The sequence below is a fragment of the Gouania willdenowi genome, chromosome 18 (genome assembly GCF_900634775.1).
Source record: "Gouania willdenowi chromosome 18, fGouWil2.1, whole genome shotgun sequence".
Lineage (NCBI taxonomy): Eukaryota > Metazoa > Chordata > Actinopteri > Blenniiformes > Gobiesocidae > Gouania > Gouania willdenowi.
The window spans coordinates 15752543-15779130 of record NC_041061.1 but is presented as its reverse complement, the minus strand read 5'-3'; the positions used below and the strand labels follow the sequence as shown (position 1 = coordinate 15779130).

General features: G+C 38.5%; 1 protein-coding gene across 1 annotated transcript in view; it reads left to right on the top strand.

Annotated features, from left to right (window-relative positions):
* pcxb (pyruvate carboxylase b) overlaps window positions 1–26588 on the top strand; it is a 341179-nt gene that overhangs the window by 277466 nt on the left and 37125 nt on the right. Inside the window, exons 20-21 of the mRNA XM_028475285.1 lie at window positions 10529–10686; window positions 12183–12269. Coding sequence (XP_028331086.1) covers window positions 10529–10686; window positions 12183–12269 — 245 coding nt within the window. The remainder of the gene's footprint in view (window positions 1–10528; window positions 10687–12182; window positions 12270–26588) is intronic.

The window sequence follows — 26588 nt, the reverse complement described above, 5'->3', positions numbered from 1 at the left end:
TCTGAAGGATGGGGCATTTAGGGTTGGGCATCGTTTGGATTTTAACGATTCCGATTCTCAATTTCGATTCCTGTTCTAAACTGTTCTCGGTTCCGATTCTTTGAGTTGTGCAGGCAAACAGGTCACAGATTTCACAGGAGAATTTTTTTTATTTGAAAAAGCTTTTACACAGGCCATTTTTTATTAATTCACTGAGTTGATACAGTTTAATTTGGTTGTTGTACTGTAACTAGGGTATTCAATTACAAAGTTGCCCAACTGTAACTGTATAACTGAAACTTTCTGTAATAACACCAGTAAGTAAGTAATTTATTTATAAAGCGCTTTTTGCAGATAAAGTGCTGTACAGACACTACAAACAAGTTGGCAGCAATCTAAAAAACAAAGAGCTGCAGCCCAGGTAGATGTGAAACATAATAAAACAAACTCAAACCCTGGAGCAGTCATGTGACAAATCAATCAACAGTTCTTGTTGAGAAAGATTATTATTATGGATTCAGTAAAAACAGACACGATAAAAAATTGTTATATTTTGAACCTTTTATATCGTAGGCAATATATTATATACAAATATGTAATTGGAGTCTAAAGCCACAAAAATTGCACCACTTTAAAAAGAAAATAGACTAATACAAGACCCCTTTACATGGAGTACAGTAGTCCCTTGCTATATTGCGGTTCACCTTTCGCGGCCTCAGTGTTTCACGATTTTTTTTACAGTGCAATTTTGGATGCATTTTTTTACTACGTATGAACGTGCATTGTGTTCTGGGTCCTGATTGGCTAATGCTGCGTTCACCTACCGGCGACACATCCAACTCGGTGAGTTTCACTGCCTGCTAAAACGAGGAGCTGCGCTTCTTTTTCTCCTCTCATCAACATAAACCACTAGTGAAAAAAGCTGGTGTGATTAGCAGCTAATGCTATCCCAGCTCAGTGCTACAGAGAGAACTTTCACCTGCTACTACCACCTCCTCGCTGATTCTCCTCCACGCCAAATCCTTCCTAGTCCGGTCCTGGTTATAAAGGTTGTGTCATACAGCGCCAGGTGGTCACACACAGCTTCTACTCCATTATTGAAGGGGTGAACAGACTGGTTTCTGTGTTTACGGCCTGACGTCATGGTCAACAAAGAATGCGTTTGGCATCGATGTCTAATCGCTAGCAGTGTGACTCTGAAGTGCTGTATGTTTGAAAATCTATGAAGGTTTAAACTTTAAGAGTATTTAAACAAGAGATAAATATTAATTCCTCTCTTGAGAAAAGTGCACAACTGAAAACCCCTCACCACACAGTGGTGTCTCATCTCCCTTCCGCTCCGCGTTCCAAAGTGAAACCGTAGCCAGACACACACACACACACACACACACACACACACACACACACACACACACACACACACACACACACACACACACACACACACACACAGACTGCAGTCACTACAGTCGCGTTCTGAATGCACCTTATACAAACCCCGCGTAAAAAACAAACAGAACAAGCCGCGGAAACAAACTGGTGCGGGCATTTAGGAATCAAAAAAAATGATTGAAATTCAAACATTTTCATAACGGTTCCTGAATCAGACGTTCAGTTCCTATTTGTAACCGGTTCTCAATGCCCAACCCAAGGGGCATTGCAATGAACTCTCAGACTATCACTATGAGCGAACTCAAAAGTGAGCAGGAGGCTACTTTTGAGCGATCTTGGAAAGGATGGAGTGGATGTATGCTCCGTCAACTGCTGTTTGATGCCACATATTGGATTTACTGTGACCAGAGACTCCAAGGCTACTGAAAGAAAGCTAGCCTGTAACGAAAACAAATCATTTTCACCAATTGGCCTTCCCCTACATGCCAGCTCAAGGTTGTGTCCCAATCTCACCATGGATGTTTACAGATCTGACGCTCCGTCCTCCTCCTACCCCCTCCTCTCTCTAATGCCATTTGGACTTTCGTCTTCTGAACCATAATATCTGACTGTATCAGAGAAAGAGCAAAGTTTATTTTGTCTACGCCTTCACTGGCCCCCCTCCCCTCCTCCCAGGGTGTCTGGAGGAGTGCCCAGATTCTGCACGCCTGCGCCCACCAGCGCCTGGATATCCTCTCCCCCTCTCCGCCGAGCCCCCTGTCTCCCACACCCCTGCCTCAGACCCACCTGCCCATTTTCTCCTAAGATCTGCCCTTAATTTTTTTTTTAACACAGATTAATTAACATGGAAAATTAACAGTAAAAGTAATGCAATACTATTCACAGGCCTGGTTTCACAGTTTCTTGCTTCCCCCTATGGATGGCGCGGTCCAGCTGAGCATGACGTCCTGTTATTATTTCTAGTGTTATTGTCACAGTTTCTGTGAAGCGGAAGGCAACAGTAAACATTAGGATTGTGTGTTGCACATCCCTGTGGGTGACTTTCAGCATGAACAGCTTTCTATCTGGGGCTCATTGTTTTCTAGAAATGTTGAACAATCTGTCAGTGAAAAATGTGTGTGTAAAGTGATGGCAGTTTCCACAGCAGCTGAAATGATAGATATAATTAAAGCATTTAGACACACACTGTGGTGTGGATGGAATGTGGGAACTGAGGTTCTAGAGGTAATCTTTTTTGCTGCTTTCTCCATCCAAACATGTATCCCTGCAGTTGAATGAAGTTTGCACATCTCCTGGATTCACAGTCAGCAGATATTCATTTAGGCTGATCACAGATGTGTTGGAGTGTGGAAGTATCAGAGGGAGCCAAGCTTTCCCAGAGTTTAAACCAGAGGAGTCCAAACTCCGTCCTATAGGCCGGCCTAGATGTCACTCTGTTCTGACACACTAGATTGTGAGAAGAGGCTCATAACCAGCCTTTTGCTTTTATCAGATTCAGGTTAGTTGGAGCAGGGAGACTTCCAAAATCCTGCTGGATTGCAAAGTTTGGACACCAGAATGTTCAGAGATTCAATTTGAGACTTGGATTCCAGATCAGAATGTTGCCTTCACATGTCCTGGGGTGACCCTGCAGGCACATGCAGTAATAATTAATTTACCCGTGACTGTATTTTGTGCCTTCATCATCTCATGCTCCCTCTCAATTTCCTCTCATTCCTTTTATGTAATCAGGCTGAGCTCTGCCTTGCACTGATACCTCCATGTCTTCCTAACCTTAGCCTGTTTCAAGCCTTCCTTCCTCTGCTCACTCTCTTCTTTCTCCCATCTCAGTTTCAAAGCAGTAATCAGGAATGTGCTGTGTGCCTCTCCTTCACTCTTTCTTTCACGTTGTCTCTCCATCCTCCTCCTCTTTCCTCACTCTCACTCAGTTTCAAAGCAATTAACAGCACTTTCTATGCCTTGTTCACTTCCTTGAGCTGTCTCTGTCATTGCTCCTTGTCTTACAGCCCTTCAGCATCTCTTTGTCCTCACGAAACAGCCAAGGCAACACTTTCTGTGGTCAGTTGTCTATTACCTGTCATTTTAATAATGCACAAGACATCACAACACATTCACTCATTGGTTTACAGAGTCATATTATTCACATGCTTACATCTGCTTGATGGTGGATGTGTGTGTTTATTTGTCACTGGCTTTTTTGTGAATCATGCTTTTCATAAATTGATGGGGAATTCTTGGTTAACACACTATTGAAGTTAATCAACACCCTGAGATTCACCCAATCAGGAGTGTTGGTGTATTATCTACATTAGTGATTGACAAATTGTGTGTTGTGGGCCCACAAATGTTCTCTTGAATGTGCAATGAACTAGGTGAAAAATATCTTATTTTAACTTTATACAAACATCAGAAATGCCAATTTAATAATGTTAAAGCTGTTATTACAGAATTAATAACTAAAATATGTGGATTTGATAATATTTTTTGTTGGATGTGGCATGTTTCCTGTACGACCGGAGTGAAAGCTTGGTCCTCATTGCCGGCAGGGAAGGATGGAGCAAGTGATCGACAGGCGGAGTGGTGCAGTGTCTGCAGTGATGCGGAGTCTGCACTGATTCGTCGTGGTTAAGAGGGATTTCGATTTACCGGTTGTTCTTTGTTCCTACCCTGATCTTATGGTCATGAGTTTTGGGTCATGATCAAAAGATCAACATCTTGGGTACAAGCGGCCAAAATGAGTTTCCTCCGTTCGGCGGCTAGGTGCTCCCTTAAACATAGGGTGAGAAGCTCAGTCATCCTGGAGTAGAGCCACTGCTCCTCCGCATTGAGAAGAGCCAGATGAGATGGTTCGGGCACCTAATTAGGATGCCTCACTGATGCTTCCTTGGTGAGGCGTTCAGGGCACGTCCCTCCAGAAGGAGATCCAGGACATGCTGGAGAGACTGTCTCTCTGCTGGCCTGTGAAGGCCTTGGGATTCCCCGAGAAGAGCGTGACGAAGTGGCCAGGGAGAGGGAAGTCTGGGCTTCCCTGCTAAGGATGTTGCTCCCACAACCCGACTACGGATAGGTGGTAGAAAATGGATCGATGGATGGTTTAGACAGTCTCAATCTAACAGAAGAAGCTCTCCCCATGTCCTAAAAATTCCGTATCCTTAACATTCCAGTTTCTGTGATCCATCTTTGCATGTGAAGTGTATTAAAGCATTTAACATGTGATTTTAAAGGTTTATAGTCCTTTTTGAACAAAGAGTTGACTCCAGGCAAAATGCACATGAGAGATACTATAGGTTAAACAAGAGGCCCTGTTCAAGCAATAACACTATGACTAATTCCACAAGAATTTGGGTGCTGTATGGTAAGGTTGGAAACAACATGCCTTTAGACTTTGTGTCAACAAAAGTTCCTCTTGAGTAATAAGTCCTAAGGCTCCCTATTTTAACATTAAGGGGAGGTGTATGTCTTTTGGGGCAGTGAGAATGTTGACACCGGTGTTAGTTGTTATTCTGAGGCCTAGGAAGACATAGAATGATTCCAGATGTAATACTTCTTTTTCCCAAATCTGTGTATTACTGCGCTGTTGGGGGGGTAACAGGCTCACTTTCCTTTCTTAAATTTCGATTAAGTCATTGGTCCGAAGTCTTTTTCCACACCACCTTTTTTGTCATCACCATCCACATCACAAGAAACAACACGTTCATTACTTTTCTTTGTTTTCTTATCACTCATGTGTTTGTGCTGCGATGCTGAGGCTGCGCTGCTAATGAATTGAATATTAATGTCACTTTATCACTGTCAAGCCACCATCTGAAAGAATGAACGCCTCCATGTCAGTGTTGTATGGATGTTATAATGGTTCAAAGATTGATGCCTTTGAGATTAAAACCAGGTGTCCACAAACTAAGCGGTGCTTCTTTATCTGCAGTGTGACATAACAGATATCCTCATCATAACATTAGGAGTTATTCTGCATGGATCACTTGCTGAAAAAAAGATGCAAAAGCCTGAAAATACAGCTTGAAAGTTTGTTTTCATCTCCACCCATTTGTTGACATTTTCATGGGTAGCAGCTTTGAATATAATAAGAATGAGGAGAATAATTCCCATTGTTGAGCAGTAAAGGTTGACCAGTATACTGCCTTTGGGGGTGTTTATGAGTCTCTTCACAGCTCTGAGGAAAAGGCTGTTTCTTAGCCTGTCCGTGCATGTCTGTATTGTTTTTCTGAAGCAGCCAGAGGGAGGTCAGAGAACATGGTGTCCTAGTGGGATGGGCTGGGCTTATTACTGATCTTTGTTGCAAAGAGACAGCTTGAGTAGCTGTCGTCCGGGGGCTGAAGTGGGGAGCCAACGATCCACTGAGCTGTCTTGATGACCTGCTGCAGTTGTTCCTTCTCAGTGCATCGCAGCTTTGCTCTACAATATACACCCACATGTCAATACACCTTCTACTGTGCAGTGGGGGGGGAGTCTTTTCATAATAGTAATGATGTAATAATGATGGCTTTATTACACTGTAGGTATTTCAACACCATTATAAAGCAAGCTGTAGATGTGTCATTTATATGTCTGAACATATTTGAATTTCTTTGTTTGGCTTCATCAATAATTGATTGATTGATTATACTTTATTAATCCTCGAGGGGAAGTTCAGTTTCAGTTACATCTCCGACCAAGAAACATGAAAAGACAATCACATATAACATAGGGGACAGGAACAGGAGAACTGTGGAGCAGCAGGATGGCGCTCTGTTTCTTAGATGAGAAATATGGAACAATGGGTAGGAAGCAGAGGTAAAAAAGACGAGCCAAACTAGGCTCTTGTAGAGAGGGGCGGAGTTTGGAATCATGAAACAACTTCTCAGCCAACAACCAACAAACACAACATTCAATTCATTACAACAGCACGTTAGCACCAGTGGGATGGGTCTTTAGTAGAGGTCGACCGATATGGGATTTTCAAAGGCTGATGCATATACCAATTTTTTTTTAAATTTCAGCCGATGGCCGATATCTAAAGTTGATTTTGAAGCAGATATTTGAGGCCGATATACTTTTTTTTAAAGCACATTGATTATGAAAGAGAATTGAAACACTCATATGATATAAATGTACTGTATATATTATAAATTAAATTAAATACACCAATAACATTTATTGAACTTTAAAAATACCTGAACACAACCAAGTAAAACACATATCCTATTAAGGATATAATAGGATAAGGATATTTGATCAGGCACTGTTATATTATATCCTTATCCTATTATATCGGGTTTTATTTGTAAGCATATTGGTCTATGCACATGCTATTATTTTTATTACTTTTTTTGTTGTATATTCATACATCTGAATGGATGTTTTTTATGTTCTTTCTTTTTTCCTTTAATGGCTACTCTAAAGTGCTAAATAATAAAAATGGCCGATATTGAAAAAAGTCCATTTATCGGCCCGATATTTCGGTCAACCTCTAGTCTAGTCTTTAGAATGGGTAGTTCGCAGGTCAGCCACGGGGTGGCGCTGCCCTTACGACCTCGCCTCCAGCTTCCATCTGCAGGGAAGGAGGAGGGGTTGGAGCCGGATGAGATGGTGAAAAAAACGGGTTGTGTGTGGGAGCGATCATGTGAGCGTATGCCTGTTATCGGAGACTCCGCTGCAGTCTCTCTCTCGCTGTCTGCCCGTAGACTTTCACACTGGCTGCTATTAATGCCTTCTTACTTGACCACATATTTGATCAGGTCTAGTAACCGTCATGGACTACGGTCTCAGGATTTTACTAAAATGGTTGTTCACAGAGTCAGAACAGAACTGGGTAAGACTGCCTTTAAATATGCCACCCCCTCTTCACGGAACAGTTCCCAGATTGATATGAAACTAACAGATCTGGTCACAGTTGGAGAATTAAAATTTTTGTTAAGGGACCGAGAAAGAGCTAGTCTTTTCATTTTGATGGCTTGTCATTTTGTTTTGAGCTTGGTGTCTCCAGAACTGCTGGTTTTTGATGTGCTAATGTATGAATGTATTTATTATTGTTGTAACTTTGTCTGCTGCTGCCATGCTTGGTCCCTAATCTCAATGAGGCTTTTATCTGGTTAAATAAAGGATATAAAAAGAGATGACCTTGAGAGTTTGTTTGCCGAGACGAAGATCCCAGGTGTTCATGAGAAAGTGAGGGAAATGTCAGAGCATCGAATCAACATACCGTTCATGGAAGAGTGTGGAGGAAAAAAAACAGACCTTGACAACAGGCTGTTCATTTCAGGGGGCTAAGGAATGAAGCTAAATTGTTTTCAGACCGGCTCGTCACAACATTGACTACCAGCCCTATTGTTCCTGGTCATTCATATCCAATAATCCAATAATGTGTCCATTTCCGTTGACACAAACTCTCCACTCCTCCTTAAAAGTTCACCACGGTGAATTCCTTTTGAGAGTTCGGAGAGTTCGGCCCCTTTTGTCAATGACTAGCGGCTTTTCAATACTGCTGCCAACGTAATGCGAATTTTGCTGTAAATCAGGAAAATGCCAGTTCCAATCAGCAGAAGACCTGTTTTCATAATTCCAATTTGGTGGACGTCTTCCACATCCTCAGGGCATACGGGCTCTCCCATTGCCTGTCCTGCTTGTTGCGAAATTTGACCAATAGTGTTGAGAGACCAGATGATCAATTTCGTGATTAAGATTTAGGTTCGGGATGCAGATAGAAGCTCCTATTAGATTATGACAAGACAAAAAACAAGAAAAAGAGCAGCAGGCAGGAAAAAAAGGAGAGAGTGAAAGAAAAAGTGTCCGTCTCCTCTGAGAGCACGGAGGAAATAAATAAAAAATAACTGCAAACTGAATTGCAAAACTGCAAATTGAATTAAAATGATTAGAAACTTGACCATACTCCCTACAAAAACAGTTTCATTGGTTCTGGAAAAAGTTATTTTATATTTTATTGAAATTTTAGAAAAGAAAAATAGACAATTTTGTGTTGCTTAGTTTCATTTTGCTGGTATATTAGTTTTCCTCATATATTTAAGATTGATTGTGCATTTTGTTGCTTGATTTTATAAGTTTTTGTTAGCCTTTATTTTAAATTGTGTTTATTGAAAGGGATAGAGCTCTTCGTTCCCTCTTTGCACCTTAAATGTTGTTGTTTTTTATGTGTGCTAAATAAATAAATAAAATTAAATCTGTTGAAAGGGTAAAGCAGTTGTATATACTGTATGTTAATTAAAGCAAGTTAATTTTGTTTTCTTGAATAACATGTTAAGGTTTAATTTATTCAGACAACTTTTATAATGCAGTTAATTAAGTTTAAAACCTATGGACACAATGGACGAGGAGATCCTATACTGTACATGTTCCTTAAATGCAGCTGATGAATTTGATCTGGTCATCAGTCAAACTTGCACTACTTGTGCACATTTTCAGCTCTGAAACTGCCCCACAATCTGTAACGTTCCCACTGCAAAGCAAAGATGTTCATCATGGAGAGTTAAAAAATTTTAGTGTGTGTCACACAAGGTTTTATGCAGTGTGTGACACACTAATGGTTATCTTTGGAGGCTATGTTAAATAATGTGCATTGATAGTGAAGCCCGCTTGGTGATTAAGTCACTTTAACACTGCCTCTGATATCTCTCCTTTATGTCCGAATCCGTCTCTATTTCTGTCATCAAACATAATTATTTCCAACCATTCCTCAAAGTGAACTCTATAATTTTAACCTCTCATCATTTGGGTTGCCCTTTTGAATGTGCACGATCCAGAACCTGTGTTTTTAAGCAGTTTAATTGTAGTGGGAATTGTGTTTTAGCCCACTTCATTTGTAAATCCATGAATACATTTTCATCTTCCTAATTATATCAGTAATGTATGGAAAAACAATGAAGCAATAACATGTTTTTTTTCTTTTTATCTACTGCCCAAGGCTGAGAGGAAGATTTTTAAATAATTGTATTGTTACTTTATTGTTTTTACTTATTGCTTTTTTTTTTAACTGTTTATTGTTTACTTTTTACTCATATAACATTGAATTGCCTTGTGTATGAAATGCGCTGTACAAATAAAGTTCCCTTGCCTTGACCTTTTTTTCAAAATAAATTTCTGCTATTTATATTTTTTTGGGGGAAAATGACTTTAATTTGAGATTCCACAATCACAGACGGTAGGTCTTAATTTCCCAAAGGCATCAGCACCCAGAACAGAGTTAAATCATTTAGATAAGCATTGTGTGGTTTTCTTAGATGTGAAAAGTCGGAGTTGTGTTCATAATGTGAGTAGTTCCTGGTTGAGGCCACAATTTGATCCTTGGTGAGACATGTATCGACTAAAGTTGTCTATAAACGAATGTCCTCATCTCACATTGAAGACTAAATCAAAGCTTCTATAATCCAGCTTGCAAACAGAAGAGGAAATTGACCCCATTACTCACTGGCTTGGCAGGCCGACAATTTTGAGGTGCAACAACATGCACATTAACTTCACATTAGTTTCACAATAGCTCCATTTTCCCGCCAAGATTACAGTGTTAGGAGACACAAACTTTGGAGTGTGTTTCCCCCTTTTAATCACACACACACACTAGCTTGGCACTCGTGTTGTTGTCTGAGTTTAAAGCTAAGTTTTTTTCTCATTAGCATGGTTGTTTTTTGTTTGTCATCTGCCAAAAAAGCTCAGCCTGCTGCCATTTCTGTCGAGGTATTAAGGCTGAATGTTCTTTTAAAGCTAATCAGCTCTAGCGTACCTTTACTGGCAGCAGCGGAAAACTTTAAATGCAAGCAGTGAAGAAGTTTTTTTGATATTCTAAAGATTTAATGAGCAGATGCGTGCGCCAGCCTGTAAGGCAGATAATATGGTGGTGCTGTGTTGAAGATGATGAGTACCTTGGTGTCATTAAGTATTTCAGTCAAAGGCAGTGACCTACAAACGGGGACAGCCATTAAAACAACTCAAGTGCACATTCAATTAATATGTAACCTCTTACTCTCATTAAAGGTCTACATCATTTTGACATCGTTTCTTTAAACTACTTAATATCTTGTATTATTTCTTCTTAAAAGAAAACCTTGTGCTTAATAAAGTGAAAACTTTTGCCTCCAATGAACTTTTCAATTTTTCTTTTCCAATGTGTGCTGCGATTATTCACGAGCCATTTCATTGTTTTGTTCCGCAGGCATTGCCCTGGATAAAGTGTTTGACTACAGCGAATACTGGGAAGTAACCAGAGGTTTGTACGCTCCATTTGACTGCACCGCCACCATGAAATCAGGCAATGCAGATGTCTATGAGAATGAGATACCTGGAGGCCAGTACACCAACCTTCACTTCCAGGTAATCTTTTGCCTAAAACAAACCAAATCTGTGTTCAAAATCACAAACTAACGTACTACTCATACTAAGGCTGATGTCAAAATGAGTATGTTCTGCATTCCAATTAGATAGTATGGAAAGATTGAGTACGTGAGAAATACCTGGCTGGATGTATACTATATCTGCACATTTTAAGTATGCACGATGGGCACACTAGTCATACTCAAAAGCCCCATGATGCATTGCGAGTGGAAATTCAAATCCTCCTGGGACTGGTTTCAAGCTAAAAATGGAACATCCCCTTTTCAAAACAAAAGCATCTGTTCTTGTCTTCCATTAGTTTTTAACGCTTTTGTTTTGAAGTTAACTGGGAGTTTTGTCAGTAGCACAATGGCAGGTCTCCAAAAATCTCAGAAATGTGGGCATAAAATGTGTTTCCGTGAGTTTTATGGATCAAATGACCTCATATTGATATTCTACTTGGACACTTTCTTGCCTGAAATGCTTTCAGAACTTTTGAAGGTAGCCAATTAACGGAGATATTTTGCCTCAGTGTGCTTCCACTTGGAAAACTTGGAAGTATACTTCAGATGGAACGCTCATCGTCCTTATCTTTTTCTTTGTATTGCACTGTTTTTTTTGTAAAGTGTCCTTGGGTGGCCTGAAAGGCGCTTTTTAAATAAAATTATTATTATTATATTATTATTATTATTATTAATCCTCCTAACCATACTTACAAAGTATATAGTAGACAGTATATACTCATTGTGTGTGTAGTGTATAGTACGTTAGTTTGCAATTTCCAACACAGCCCAAATCTGCTATATAGTATATACTTCACTGTCTCAAAATCAGAATCTGATTTGTGGCGGTTTAACATTTACTAAATAATAAAGAAAAAATGTAGCAATATCTTTACTCAAGCAAAAGAAATCATTGATGGGATTTTCTGAAAAAATAAAAGAACCAAAGGTTGTGACACAGTATTTGACCAATGAAGGAGCTTCAAAGTAAATAGAAATGAATACTAATTTTATTGATGCTTTACAGCAAAATTTCTTTCCAGGAAAAGACTGAGGTGTATATATTATGAAAGAGGTTGAAAGAACTTTGTGCTGTGAAAAACCTTGTTGCAAATTTAGATCATGACAAAAATCTATTTCTATAAAGTATTTAGTAGAAATATACAGAGGTTTAAAGAGTTGAAAGATACCATTAGATTCTGTGAGAATTTTCCTAAATAATGTTTTTAAGACTAAATTCGTAAAACGTAGGTATTTAAATGTAATATTTTAGTAGAATGTAAGAGTATGATGAACGCATGATAAGTAAATTACTAAATTGAATTGTTTCTTAAATGGGAACAAGCGTATTTATAACAGAAATGGTTTTCCTGCAAGGGCGTACTTTGCTTGAATACCTCCAACCGAGGCTACAGCCACAAACAAAGGTTGAGAAGCACTGTTTTATACTGTTTGCCCATATACTCATGTTTGTTTCCCTGTGGTTCACTGCAGGCTCACAGTATGGGACTGGGAAACAAGTTCAAGGAGGTGAAAAAAGCCTACACTGAAGCCAACAAACTTCTCGGAGACCTCATTAAGGTGAGACAGGAAAAGCAAAACATCACAAATCCTTCCCGAATGTGTCACTACGCAGCTCAGCTCCAGCTTTTTTTATAGTTTTACACGCAGCAATAAAGCAAATCAGCAGCTGAAGCAGAGCAGTGCATAGTGATGCTGATGGGTCTCAAAGGAGAATTAGAATGTAAGGCAAAGAGCAGGACAGCTCAGTCGAAATGGTCATTAGATGAACTGACTCCGTATAAAGAGTCCAATTATTTTATTGATCATGTATTGTAGTTTGAATCACTGGCATTCAGACATTATTCTCATAATTTGGTTTTGTTAAGAGAGAAAAAAAAAAATCAACTCTGCATTTATCAAATCTGTTATCACCCAGGTGTGCTAAATGTTGAATAGCTGATTAGCATCATGCGTGCTGTTAGTAGTAAGAAGGGGGAACAAATAGAACTTCAGCATCAATTAAATCTAAATACTTTTGAATGAATTCAAACAATGAAATAATGTAATATTTCAGAGCGTCAGCATTGGTGTTAAAGGCACAGAAAAAATAAAGCATTGTTGTGTGTTCTCGTAGAATTGACAGTTAAAAGTTAAAATGTAAAAGTGTCTTGCTAATGCAAAACACAGACCAAAGGATTCAGGAAATATTTGAAAGAGTTGGCACAAACGGGAGTATTTTTATTTTTCGTAAAATGTGTAGGACATTTTTTTATTTTTTTTTTATTTTTTTTTACATAATGTTAAAATGAAAGAAGTGGCTTGATTTTAATCATCTAAAGGAGCTCAAAAGCCACTCTCATTCTGTCCCTGCAAATGGATGTGTGTGATCTCTAAACACATGCTCTCTTCTTAAAGCTTGGTTTGCCAATTTAATCTAGAAGCAGCAGGAAAGCCATTGTTTATGCTTAACCTGTGAAATAATCCCAGGGCTTTTACAGTCATAGAATGAGATCAATCGTTAAAATTTGTCTTCAAAATATTTAAAAATGTAAATTAGACTATATTATGTGTTGTTTTATGTTTGTTTCTTAATTTTTAAATCATGTATTATTGTGCATTGGACCAAAAAAAATGCCACTCGTATAATTCTCTCTTAACTAAGAGAATACATAAGGCAGTGGTTTCCAACCATTTTTGAGACAATTATTTCCCCCTATTTTGTGTAACAAACAGAGTAGTCAGCATTAGTGCAAAAAGTGACGATGTATTTTATTTATTTATTTTTCTATTATTTTATTTATTGATTTTCTTTGTACTGCATTTTACTGAGCTAGATTTATTTTTGACATACGAAAAGTATAGACAGTTAGATTGTGTTTTGTGTTTTAATTTGGGGGGGAAAAAAAGATCATTCAAAAATTATTATTCTTTATCAATTACTAGACATTTCAGGTGACACCATTAAAATTTCAGGCGACCCCGACATGGGGTCACAACCTCAAGTTTAAAAAACCCTGATGTAAGGTAAGAAAACATTGGGGGAATCCCAAAAATCAATAGGTACAAACAAAATCTGAAATACTGAGGTAATGTCTCTTATTTTTGTTCTTATATGGCTTCTTGCATGAGGCCTAATCTATATAAATAATAATAATATAACATAAATGGTTGAAGTTGGTCCGTAGCTGTTAAATCCAGCTGTTTTGTGCTATCGAGGTGTTGGGCAGCTGTTGTAGAGTCCTAACTGACATTGTGTGTACCTGTGATGGTTTATATGTTTTGTCTCTGCAATGGTCTTTGACTTCAGCATTGCTTCCATCTCTTCAGTCGCCCTAGGGCGCTCACTCTGAGTGCTTCCACCAGACTTAGTCAAACGTGCATCAACGTTGTGAATTCAGAGCATAGCTGACCTTTGCTGGATTCCTCTCACGTTTACAGGGCACCTTGTTTTTGTTGTATTCTTATTTAAGCTTTACCATTTTACAAATTAAACCCATTAACCATAATTGGCAGGTCATTTAACAATACGTTTAATGTGGCTGATCAATTCTCTGAGCTGTTATGAAGTTTTGACAGTTTGGACCTTCAGGTCACCTTCTTTAAATTAATTCTGGAGGAAGCTGTGTTGAAATATTTGCGCAGATATTCTGAAGGACACGTTAATCGTAGTCTTACAGATGAAGCTGTGTATTGCTCATTCACAGCCTTAATTCACCTTCCACCTTCCTTGTTGTTTTTCATTATCTTTCTTTATTTCCTTTGCTTTGCTGCATCATTATTTACTATCACTTCTTGGTAATGAATTCATTCCTCTTTAGTTTTTTGGAGTCCAGATGCACTTGGTAATTATTCGGCTCCGCCATTTGCATTCTCGTTGTCCATCAAGTTGTCTTCTTTCTGTTCTTTTTCACCTTTCTGTTCCACTGCTGCTATATACAAATTTATTTCCCAGCCGTCTACTTTATTTCGTTCCCTCTCGTCAATGGCATGCTCACAGGAATTCTCCATTACTTCACCTCCTCCTCCTCTCTTTTTAATTCTCATCATGTTGTCTATCTTTCAATTTTCTATTTCGTGCCTACTTTCTCTAATTTTCTGCTTCCCCCTCCCCACCACTGCCGTTATCAGTTTTCACTCAAACCCCCCCATCCCCTCGCCCCCATGCTCTATCAATTCAATTAAGACTTGGCGGGCTTCAGTGCACAAGCCAATGTTGGCTTAATGTGCCTACGGATTCTCTCTGTTGTATCCTGTTAGCTGCGTCTCCACACTGTTGATAAGGAAGTGTGTTTGTCACACACAGACAATGTAGACACACGGCGAAAGGCCCTGGCACTGAGCACAGAACCCAACCTTTACTTCTACAGTTATCTTTGGCGTATCACTGAAGCCGACACCTGCTCACTGTCTAAAGATAGTGTCTGCAGGAAAAGTGGAGTTTATTTAACTGTCAGGGTAAAAGTTATGTTTGCTTTTCTCTCTTTCCATCTTCTGAAAGACTACAAAAAACTGTTGACCAGACATGGGCCTAATTTTGCGCGTTCCCCAAAGTACCGTAAATGAGTGACCTAAAAAACACACACAAAATGACAGCAAATCACACAGAAAAAACAGCAAAAGTACATAGAAAACTGCAGAAATACACGTAATGACTCCACAAACACACAGAATGACTCATAACAAGAAAGAAATATCCAGAAAGTCATACAAAGAAAAGGCAAAATGACTCAAAAAACACACAAACTGACAAAAAAAACACACAAAACAACAAAAAATACATAAAATAACAACAAAAATACACAAAACAAGAAGATAAATATACAAAAATGACAGAAAAACACACGAAACAACAGCAAATATACACAAAAACACATACAAACCCATTGTATTAATGCTCAGATTGGTGATTATAGAAAACGCTGTGATAAAATTGGCCTGTTTTTGCTGTAGACAAACATCTCCAATCAATCTTTTGTTTAGTTAAAAACTGAAAGCTTTTGTTTTATCATCGCAGTGAAAATTATTTCAATGAGAAACATTATTTCTAATGTTTCACTTTATTATTTTTTTTAGTAAATTAAGTGGAGCAGGTTTTAAGCTAACAACAATCTGATTAATAATGAACAGAGAACTCTCAGTCAGAGCTTGATGACTAAAATGGCGAAACAGTAAAAAGAGTCATGATTGCCTCATAATAAACCCTGTTGTGCAGTTTGTTTCTTAATGAACTAGCGTGAAATATTTTCCAGTGCATGGATGCTAACTTGAACAATCAGATGTAACAGTTTATTAGCTCCTCCCTGATCATTTTGCTGTCAGGAAGTGTTTGTATCTTACGGAGCAATATTAGTGTCACTAGATTTGTAAAGCACTGCTGACTCCGTCCATTTGCTGTCAACCAAATGATAAATTACACTTTTTATTTATTTTATTTTAAGAGCGTGGGCACTTAAGTGGAAAGCTTGATGGCACCTTATTCTTGTGCAGCCTTGCAATCCCACTAATGATCACAAATCAAAGATTATACAGTTTAAATGTCTAAAAGTGGGTTTAATGTGCACAATCAGACGTTAAAAGCACAATGTATCCCAAAGAGTGTCTGTCCAAACTTTTATCCCAGTGTGTATTTTAGAAGTTTAAAATAAAGAGTTGAAGGTAATTGCTAATTTGCAGCATTGTGTCCCAAAGAGGATTGATTATAGCTAGCTAACAAAGGAAATTAAGCTTTACACAGACTTGAAAGGAAAACCACTTTTCAAAGCTAATATAATTCAAATCTACTCTTGCATTCTTCAAATGTGTTTCTCTATTTCATTAGTATGAATCCCTTCATCAATTACAAACCATTAATTTATCTACAAAGGGAAATGTTTTCAGTAGAATGTAAAGCACCTCCAATAAAGGTACAACTGTTTTCACAGGGAACTTTATAAATAGGCTAATATAAATTGAAATACAAAGGTCCGTGACATGCTGTCGAGTCAGCGGTGCTTAGTGCTTCTTGTCAATCTACCTGTTCCTCTCTTTCTCCTCATTGTCATGTTTTGCTGCCGTCCCACTGACCACACAGTGTTTGTTTCTTTAACAGACAGCAAAGCTGAGACTGTTTGCCGGAGGATAGGGATAGTTCTCACAGTTTCAGAGCTAATTATAATTCCTCTTTTTGCCAATGGCCTTACTGCTTAAGCAACACTATGATTATCTAGAAGTCGATATATGCCCACCGGTGCTGTTTTAATGGGCTGAGGTTTTACAGCCTGAACGTTTAATTTTAAGTTCAAAACATTAGTACCACACCCAATGAATGATTTATCACATTACCGAAATAAAGTTCCACACGTCACCCTTGCTCTTGATATGCAGCACTATTTAGTTTTTTTCTGTCATTTCTGCACATCTGTGATAACATGGCTTCTGACAACGTATAGTCACGGGCAAAAGTATTGGCACCCCTGGAATTTTTCCCGAAAATACACGGTTTCTCCCAGATATAGTTGCAATCACAAAGGTTTTTGGTATACACATGTTTATTTCCTTTGTGCATTGAAAAAACACAAAAAAGCAGAAGAACAAAGCCAAAATTTACAAGGGCTGCCAACTTTTGTCGTTTAGTCGACTAATTGGTCGATGCTATCGTGGTCAACAAAGATTTTCATTGGTCGACCAGCAACGGTATCAGTTTCAATACTGGCCTGTCATTGGCCAGTCTCGTTAGATCTTGGAAGCTAAGCAAGTCTGGGCCTGGTTAGTAGGTGAATGGGAGACCACTGAGAATTCCAGGTGCCCCAGTGGGGGACAGTCGCTCCAGTGGTATCTGTCATTGGCACTTCACCCACATTGCCTAGTATGAATGTAGTGTGCGAGTGAGTGTTGGTGGTGGTCGAAGGGATCAATGGCGCACTATGGCAGCCTCGCTTCCGTCAGTCTGCCCCAGGGCAGCTGTGGCTACAATAGTAGCTTACCATCACTAAGTGTTGAGTGAAAGAATAACGCCTTAGTTCTGTAAAGCGTCTTTGAGTGTCTACGATAAAGTGCTATTTACAATCCAATGCATTACTATTATTATTATTATTATTATTATTATTATTATTATTATTATTATTATTATTATTATTATTAAGTGAGTTCTGGCTGTAAAAAAAAAAAAAAAGTGTTGTGCTTCAGCTGTTCTCAGAGCAGAGAGGGAATGAATTAAGACAGGCTTGAAGCACAAGCTTCCACTATTGAATCAATCCTTTTTTGCACAAGAACGTGGATTATCTTTATATTTGATACGTGGACTATGTGAATAGATCCACTGCTGTCTGGCACCGTGGGTGCACTGCGCACCTGTGTTTAACGTGCTTTTGTCCCCGTGTGCTGATCTGATGTTGACATTAACAGTTGTTGTACATTTTGTGTAAAATTATGTAGATTTTGGCTTTTTTCTTCTGCTTTTTTGTGCTTTTTTGTCAATGCACATAACTAAAATGAACTTGTGTATATCAAAAACATTTGTAATTGCAACTATAGCCACATTTACATGGGAGCTTTAATTCCTCTTTAATTTAGAATAAAAGTTAAATCCTCTTTAAACTGACCTTGTAAACGCTTAATTCTTAATGCGAATTCCAAATTAAACTTAAATCCGAATTGGGTGGCTGGTTTATTCCGATTTTAATTTCGAATTAAATGATTCCTCTTTCTTGTAAACACTTAATTCCGCTTTAAGTTAATTCCGTTCGTTCTGCGTATTGTCACGATGACACACTGGTGACAACATAGTCCAGGATGGCCGCCCGGACTCCAGCCGAGACTATTTATTTAATAAGACCCTTAAAAGACATGGATATAATGAAAACAGTGGATGGACAGAAGAATAAACATGCAGACATTCACACTGACACGCAGACATATCTGCAAACAGAACAGGCTTCATCAGGGCATGAAGCACCAGAGCTTCCCTAATGATGCGCGGATCATTATAAAGTTCTTTTTTCACTCAACGTCCTGTAGAGTGGAGGTAAAACAGCTGTTACACTAACAGCTGACTTTGATTGACCAAAGTACATACTTCTATCTGGTAGAAATGGTGTATTTTCTGGAAGCCAATACTTTTGTCCATGACTGTACATTAGAGATGTAACGATTCACTTAACTCCCGATATGATTCGATTCATGATACTGTGTTCACGATTCTCTCACGATTTATTTTACAAAATGTGACTGTAGAAAAATGATGACTGAAAAATATTCCTTTATTTTTTGGGGGAAAAAAACTATACTGTTTTCCTTTTATTTTTCATTGTCAAAAGAATCCCTTGATAAACTATTCAAAATGCAATTTAACTAAAAAATAAATCTTGAATGAAATAAATAAAGGAATAATTCAAATGAAGAAAAGCCTATTAATTTAAATTCTGGTTCTATAGTAAACAATGCAGAACTGCATAATAGTTCTTTTTAAAAGTGCAACTGAAAATGTATTTTGTGCCTTAACAATTGGACTTAAAAAAAAAAATTTCACTGTATTAAGGTCAGATATTTGTTTGGACCAGCAGAGGGCGCTGGTAACCCAGTGGTCGGTTGGCATGCAGATATGTTGCAGTGAAGAAGAAATGTGACTTTTACAGATAGTCACGTAATATTACAGATATTTTTTCGGTGCTAAAGGGGTAAGGAATCATTTATGAACATGTTTAAAAGTAGAAGGTGGCCAGAAAGAATGTGGTAGTAGATTCCGCCTGCCGCCAACACTGCTGGTTAAAAAAAGTATTGCGATTCAATCGTTACATCCCTACTGTACATATTAGGTTCGGTCTTTCAAACTTTCCTCACTTTTTCTTTTTGCCATTGCAGACCCATAGTCAATTACCTCTGGTTTGAAAACAAACTGTCTGTGCTGCATTTACGGGTGGAGCGACTCGTGTAGTGCCTGTGGGCCTGCAGATGTTCTCTGCTCCGTGTTAGTCCATCCATTTTGTTATTCCATCCCCTCTCTCTCTGTCTTTTTCAAGTCTATTCTCTCCATCCCTCCCTCATTTGGATTTGACTTCCCTCGTGTATCTCTAATCTTTCCATAATTTTTTCCCAGCCCCCCATCCTTCCTCTGAGGCTCTTGTTATCGCTTTTCTCTCCTTTTTCCTCTTGCTCCTGACAAGTACAATTCTTCACTCTCCTCCTAGCTCGGCTGGCCAGCATTATAGGCTCCCGTTCTGTTGTTTTGGCTTCTCACTCCCACACTGACACAGGCGTACACACCTTGTCCTGGATGATATCATTATTTGCCCATTAGAAGAGGCAAGGTTTGGATAGAGTTGCATTTCAAAACAAATCTGGGAAAAAAGTGCACAATTGCATGACCCACTGGTGATAGATGCACACACACACATCCTCTCTCTCACACACACTTAGTTTACTGTGGCAGACTTTTTCTGGCAGCAGCATTGAGTCATGCAGGGCCACTTGCTGGGAGCTGTGTGTTCGTGAAAATGGAGGTGGTGAGAGCAGCAGGGAGAGGTTTGGGTGTTAGCTGGGAAGGTGTTTGGAGTCTTATTTCACATTAATCAGATTGTCTTTGCTGTATTTGTTACAACATTAATCGCAAGACAGTAGAAAGTAGGTTAATCTAGTTAGGTATAATGTTTTCATACCCTGTGCTTCCAAGCTCCTGGATTTTCACAGAAATCTAGTACCGCATGAGAATTAGGCTCTCAGACTTTCAGTGATGCGCTGATATTTTTTTTTCCCAATAGCATAAGTAGGTCAGGTTTTTAGACAATGGGCTTATTTTAGAAGCTTATTTCCAGACAGTGTACCTCAGCAGGGTCATATTATACTTGATACATTGCTGCTACAGCATCACAATGTTTCTACAACAAACAAACAATTCACAGCAAAGACAAACCATGTCAAGAGAATCGTCATTCATTTTTGTCACCTCTCCTTTTCTTTCCACCTCATTATGCATTTTTTCACTCTAGGCAAATGTTTTTAACAGGTAATCATTTGATTTTTTTTCTTTTCCAAAGTCTGCGAAATGTCACAAGACCACATTGAAGCAGCTTTACATGCCAACACCTTTAATACAGTATGATCGAGTGTAGTAAGGAAACGCTTTTAGTCCCACCAGTCCAGGATTTGATTCCGCTGGCTTCTTCTCATCCAAACACGTAGAAAAGCTCACACATCATAGGTAGCTCTGACATTTCTGAAAATAAGATTTCCTATTTTACCCTGCCTGTGAGTCACCGAGGGAGAGTTGGATGAGGGTGATTCATCAGCAGAGATTGATAATGAGTGCAGCACTCTTGATGTCGGCATGCATCAAGGAAAATATATTTAGGCTGTCTGGCTGGTACCGAAGGACTAGAATGAGACAAAAAAAAACAACGTTTCGGTCGGGATTTTAGCAGTGAGACTGTAAACGAGGAGGATGCAGGAAGAGGGATGACTTGTGAAAGAGCAGTGACAGTTGTTAACTTTGCCGTGAATGCATGTGAAAAATGGACTCTTCTTCAGAGCGAGGAAACAATAAAAACCATAGACAAGATTAAGTGCACAGAGGAATGCAGTGTCATTCTGCTTTTTTTTATGTTTAGGATTGTATTTCAAGTAACTCAAGATTGAGCTTTTGTTTCACATTCATTCAACGTTAATGGCCTCTATGGAGATTTCAACAGCCCATTTAAGTCTTTCAAGTTTTTTTCTGTAAACAGTCTTTCTGTGAATGCAGTGCATCATTTATTCTACTCAGAAACTCAATCTCACAGCTCTTTAGGCAGTACAGCAGGAGAGTGCATGGTTGAGTTTTTCACCCTGTATCTTTGTACACACACTAGTATAAAAACTGGTATCACATCATATGTAAAGCCTTTCGATGAATGCTGCATATTTGTCCACCTACATGTCATCTGAACCAGGGGCTCTCAACCTTGGGGTCAGGACCCCATTTGGAGTTGTGAGACACTGGGAGGGGGTCGCCAGATGCCGTAAAGGAACAATTTTTTTTTTTACAATTTGAGCCAATTTTTGCTTATTTTTACAATTGTTTTGCAACTACACCAAACTTGCCTAATTTTAAACTATTTTCATCACTTTTTCTTGCCATATTTTTGCTCCTTTTAATGCGTTCTCGCTACATTATTCCCATTTCTGCCATTTCTCCATCAAATTTCAGTGGCCATTTTCTAAATCCCGCACTCAGTCTCGTGAGAGTTCATCTCACGCTCCACCAAGCAGCAGCTACGCCTCTCCCATCAGCCATCATAAATCCGTTCCTGCTGCTGAGGCACACCAAACTTCCACAGCCTCCAGAGGGCGCAATTTGACACAGAGCCAAAAACAAACCACATATTTGGACTCGGGGGAATAAAACGCGTCCGCTGGTGCTACATTTTCAATTAAACTATTTTTGCACCGCAATTGTGTGTTTCGCCTCTAGTGGGCGCAGCTCTGACTCTACTTGGGAGAAATACACATATTCAGACCTTTCCGCTCAAACTAATAACTCAAATTTATTTCTGCTTTTCACAGACTTTAAACATCCATGATCACTTTTTGTGCTTCATTAAAATATGTTTGTTAGATATATTATTATGAATATTAATGTACTTGTGTTACATATATTATCAATATGAATGTGCATTGATTCAACTAAATATATTACCCTTACCAAATCCAACTACAAGCAAACCACACAAAAATTATGTTAATCATGCCAGACAGCATTCTACAGAGGAGTACTAAGAGACCAAGCGCCCATACTACTAGATAAGTCATTACATTTTCAACTGGAAAGAGATAAACTGATGATGACGCTCAATTATTGGTCATCATTATCATGGATACCAGATTTCAATTTGTAAATGCATCAAAAACAAAAACTAGGTGAGAACATACATCATGCTAAGAAAAGTGCTACAAAATAAGGAGAAGAAAAGCCCCAACTACACTAATATAATACACCAAAAGCCACCATATAGCCAAATTTGCAAATTTTTCCGAAGGGGCATTGCCGCACTGTTTTTTGCCGCAAATTTTAGCCTTCTCCTTTTTTTTTTTTAGCCTATTACTTTTTTTTTTGGGACATTACTGTATGTTGACCCATTATTGTCACATTTAACCTCTTTCAATCATACTGTATTTCATGCTTCTTTTTTTTTTGGAAATTTAACCACATTGATGATTTGTTCTGCCCAATAATTTGCCAGTTTAAACTAATTGTTCCAATATTGACACTTTGAACCCTTGTTTAACACTTTTTCTGTCTGTTTCAGGCCACTATAATTTGCAACTTGTTTTAACCCATTTTATTTCTGATTAAAACAAGGAATTACATCTTTAAGATGACTATGCACTATGGCTCCAATAATAATGAAGTTCCTGGATAACAGTGGATATTTTTCAGATAAATAAATAATTGTGGTTATCACAGATTTATAGAACAATGGACCATCATTTTACTGACTTTATGGATGGACCCTAAAAAGCACTCCCCTTGATTCCCCTTTATAGATGGCCCTGTCTCCACATGACTGTTTTTCAGTGTTCATGTCTGTGTTCAACCACCTTCAGCTACAGTGAGGGTCCCCAGTTTCTGGCACCTTTATTTTGGGGGGTCGTGGACTGAAAAGGTTGAGAACCCCAGATCTAATCAAACCAGTCACAATCTGCATTTTCACAGGACTTCATCCCTGTCTCTATTCCATCGTCTGTACAGGGTGAAGTAGTTAAAGCCTTTGCTTACCATGCTTTTTATCCTGGAAAACCATATCCAAAATCATATACAAAATTATTTTAATATATATTAATACAATTTTGTATCGTGGTTTTTACCCAACAGAATAAAAGGAGAGCTCATGTCTGAATAAGATTGCCTAGATAAATAATGGTTTAATTAAATTTAATAAATAGTTTAAACCAGCAGGTACCTCTTCTGCTCAGTATCTTGCCTGCAAGCAGCTGATGTGCTTGTATGATCCTTTTTAAATAATGACCCAGTGGCTGTGGGCTTTATAAGGAACCTGTGGTGAATTTCAATTGCTTGCTTTATCAAAGGATCATTTATAATACTAGAGGTTTTGTTGCATTATTTTCTTTAAAAGTCCTTTTAGAGCAGCCTGTCATTTCATCAGACGTGACAGTGGTAGTGGTTAAATCCTGTGACCTCACACAGTGGTGGTCCTGGTCATTCCGATGTCTGAAGTTCGCATTTACTCTAATATTTTGGCTATCTTGGTGACCAGAACCAGCATGTAGTCACAGATTGTGTCACACCTCTCACTACGACTCTGATGGGCAACATAGGGGCGAGCATGTCTGACAATTTATTTTATTTATTTATTTATTCAGTTTATTTCCGACATGGTTGCATTCACAGAAGTTTTGTTATTCCTTTTTTTTTTTTTTTTTTTTTGTACATGCCGAAAAAGGAGACGAGGGAAGCAGTTGGCTTATCCAAGTCCCGTCCCCTGTTTTGTACACAGAAAATTTACATCAAAGCTGGTCTCTTGTAGTGATACAGGTTAGAAATAGCAACGCTAAATAAGTCTGTCAATCCTCCTGAAAAAGAAAAGTTGCATAGTGTGACCCCCTTAAAGGACATCATGTTGTTTTTGGTTTTAATCTTTTTGTAAGTTTAACTTTAACCAGACCCGTCACTGTATTTACAAGTTTGGATTGAAAGCTTTTATATGTACTTATTTAAAGATCTGGGCTTAAGAAAACACCTATTTCAATTAATTCTAATGTAATGTTCCTGGCTATATACTACTGTATATTGGGACAGTTTTTTTTATTCTTTTGGGACATTTTTAAGTATTCACAGTGGGCACACTAGTCATACTCAACCGCCCCATACATATGGTGAGCCTGTATGATAACATGCCTGTATGATAATGACCTGTAAGCAGATGTGCCTCTGTGAACCTTTAACAACTTTAATCATCTAGTGTTAGCATTAGCCTAACGTTAGCAATAGCCTAGCAATCACATTAGCTTAGCATTCAAAGTTGGAAGCTAAGTAAACAGAAAGCTCAAAGTGGATGGGGAAATGTGTGTGTGTGTGTGTGTGTGTGTGTGTGTGTGTGTGTGTGTGTGTGTGTGTGTGTGTGTGTGTGTGTGTGTGTGTGTGTGTGTGTGTGTGGAGCAAATATCTCCCAGACGCGGTGCGAGTATTAGTCAACGGGTTCCAAATACCCCGAGTGTGTGTATCTGTTATTTTGGAGTAATTTGGTAATTTCAAAATGTTTATTTTAATTTTATTTCACTTCTGGACGGCTTCAAAATGAAACCTATTCAACTTTTGACCTCAGGGTGTGAGGGGGCGCTAGCGCACCATCTATATTTATTTCACTGCACAGCTCCTCACACGAGCAAGAGTCACGTGTGCAGCCAGAGCCAATCGCTGCGCGCACAGCCAAGCAGACACGGACTGTAAACACACGAGTAAGAGAGGAGAAGATAGTTTTATACCGGAGAGGGGAGAGGAGCGTCTGAGCAGCCGTGTTTGCATAAACTAGCAAAGCTCTTAATTGTCACTTATTGGGCCTGATGTGAGTCACTGATGTTCGTGTGTGTGTCAGCCACTGCCGACTCCACTTCCTCCTGTGCCATGCTATCGTTAGCTTCTCAAACACAGTAGCTCTCTGAATAGGTAATTTGAAACCGTCAGCCACTGGTGAGTCTTTTGCAGACACGTTTCCCATTGTTTAAACCATATAACTGTTGTTCAATAACGCGCTGTTTCACTAGAGTCGGTATTGACCTCAACCTGTTCAATACTTCATCTGGAAAACTGCAGATTCTCTGCGGTGTCGTGCATGGAAGCTAAGCTCTGACCACTCGGTTCGAAGGTAAACAATGATTTTTGTTTTTGTTTTTAAAAGACAGCCGAATTGTAGGTAATACTTTAATTTACTCACTCACTCATGTAGTTTGGAGCATTATGTTTTGTTTTGCGCAGTTTAGTTGTCTTTCTGATTGGCGCTACAATCACTATGGCGTTTGGTTTTCAGCGTCTCCAACACACATGGTATTTATTTATTTAAATATACTAATACTAAATGAGTACTGAAACAACTGAAAGTATAAAAAATACACAGGACTCCTAAAAACATACATTACAGAAAAATAAAACAAAAATATGAAAATGACTCAAATACACATAACTAAATATTTATACAAAAAATAACATAAAATGACAACAGAAAGATACACAAATACACATTTTGACTCCAAAAAACATATATTACAGAAAAATACACCAAACAAAAAAATATAAAAGTGAATTAAAAAAAACAACAACAAACACATTTATCATGTTCATGTCCCATAGAATTAAACCGGGGAAATCGCACACGCTGTTTTATTTTGCACCCGCAAATAAACCCTTTATAACACTACAGAGCACAGAGTATGTACACCTCTTTGTACAGCCAACCTTCAAACACATACTCATTTGGACATATTTAACTCTACTTAAGCTCCCACATGAATGCGGACTTCTGACGGGCACTGTATCTATTTCACTGCACAGCTCTCTTCCTGTGCGTGCCAGCTGAGTTTGGCCCTGATCTCGCGCCTGTGGACTTCTCTTTTGAGGAAAAATATTTTTTTTACTGTTCCTTATTTGGTGATGTCGTTTCAAAACGTGAGTTTGACCGTACGCTATTTAGCGATTGACGGCAATAGCTGCTGTGTTGAAAGCTACAAATTTCTCTGCAGCGTGTGTGAGAGAAAAAAACATATATTACAGAAAGATACACCAAATGACAACAAATATGAAAATGACTCAAAATACACTAAACTAAATACAGTAAAATGACAACAGAAATGCACAACACTACACCAAAAAACAAACTAAAATACACAAAATTACTCCAGAATCACACTACAATGGCAACAAAAAACAATAAT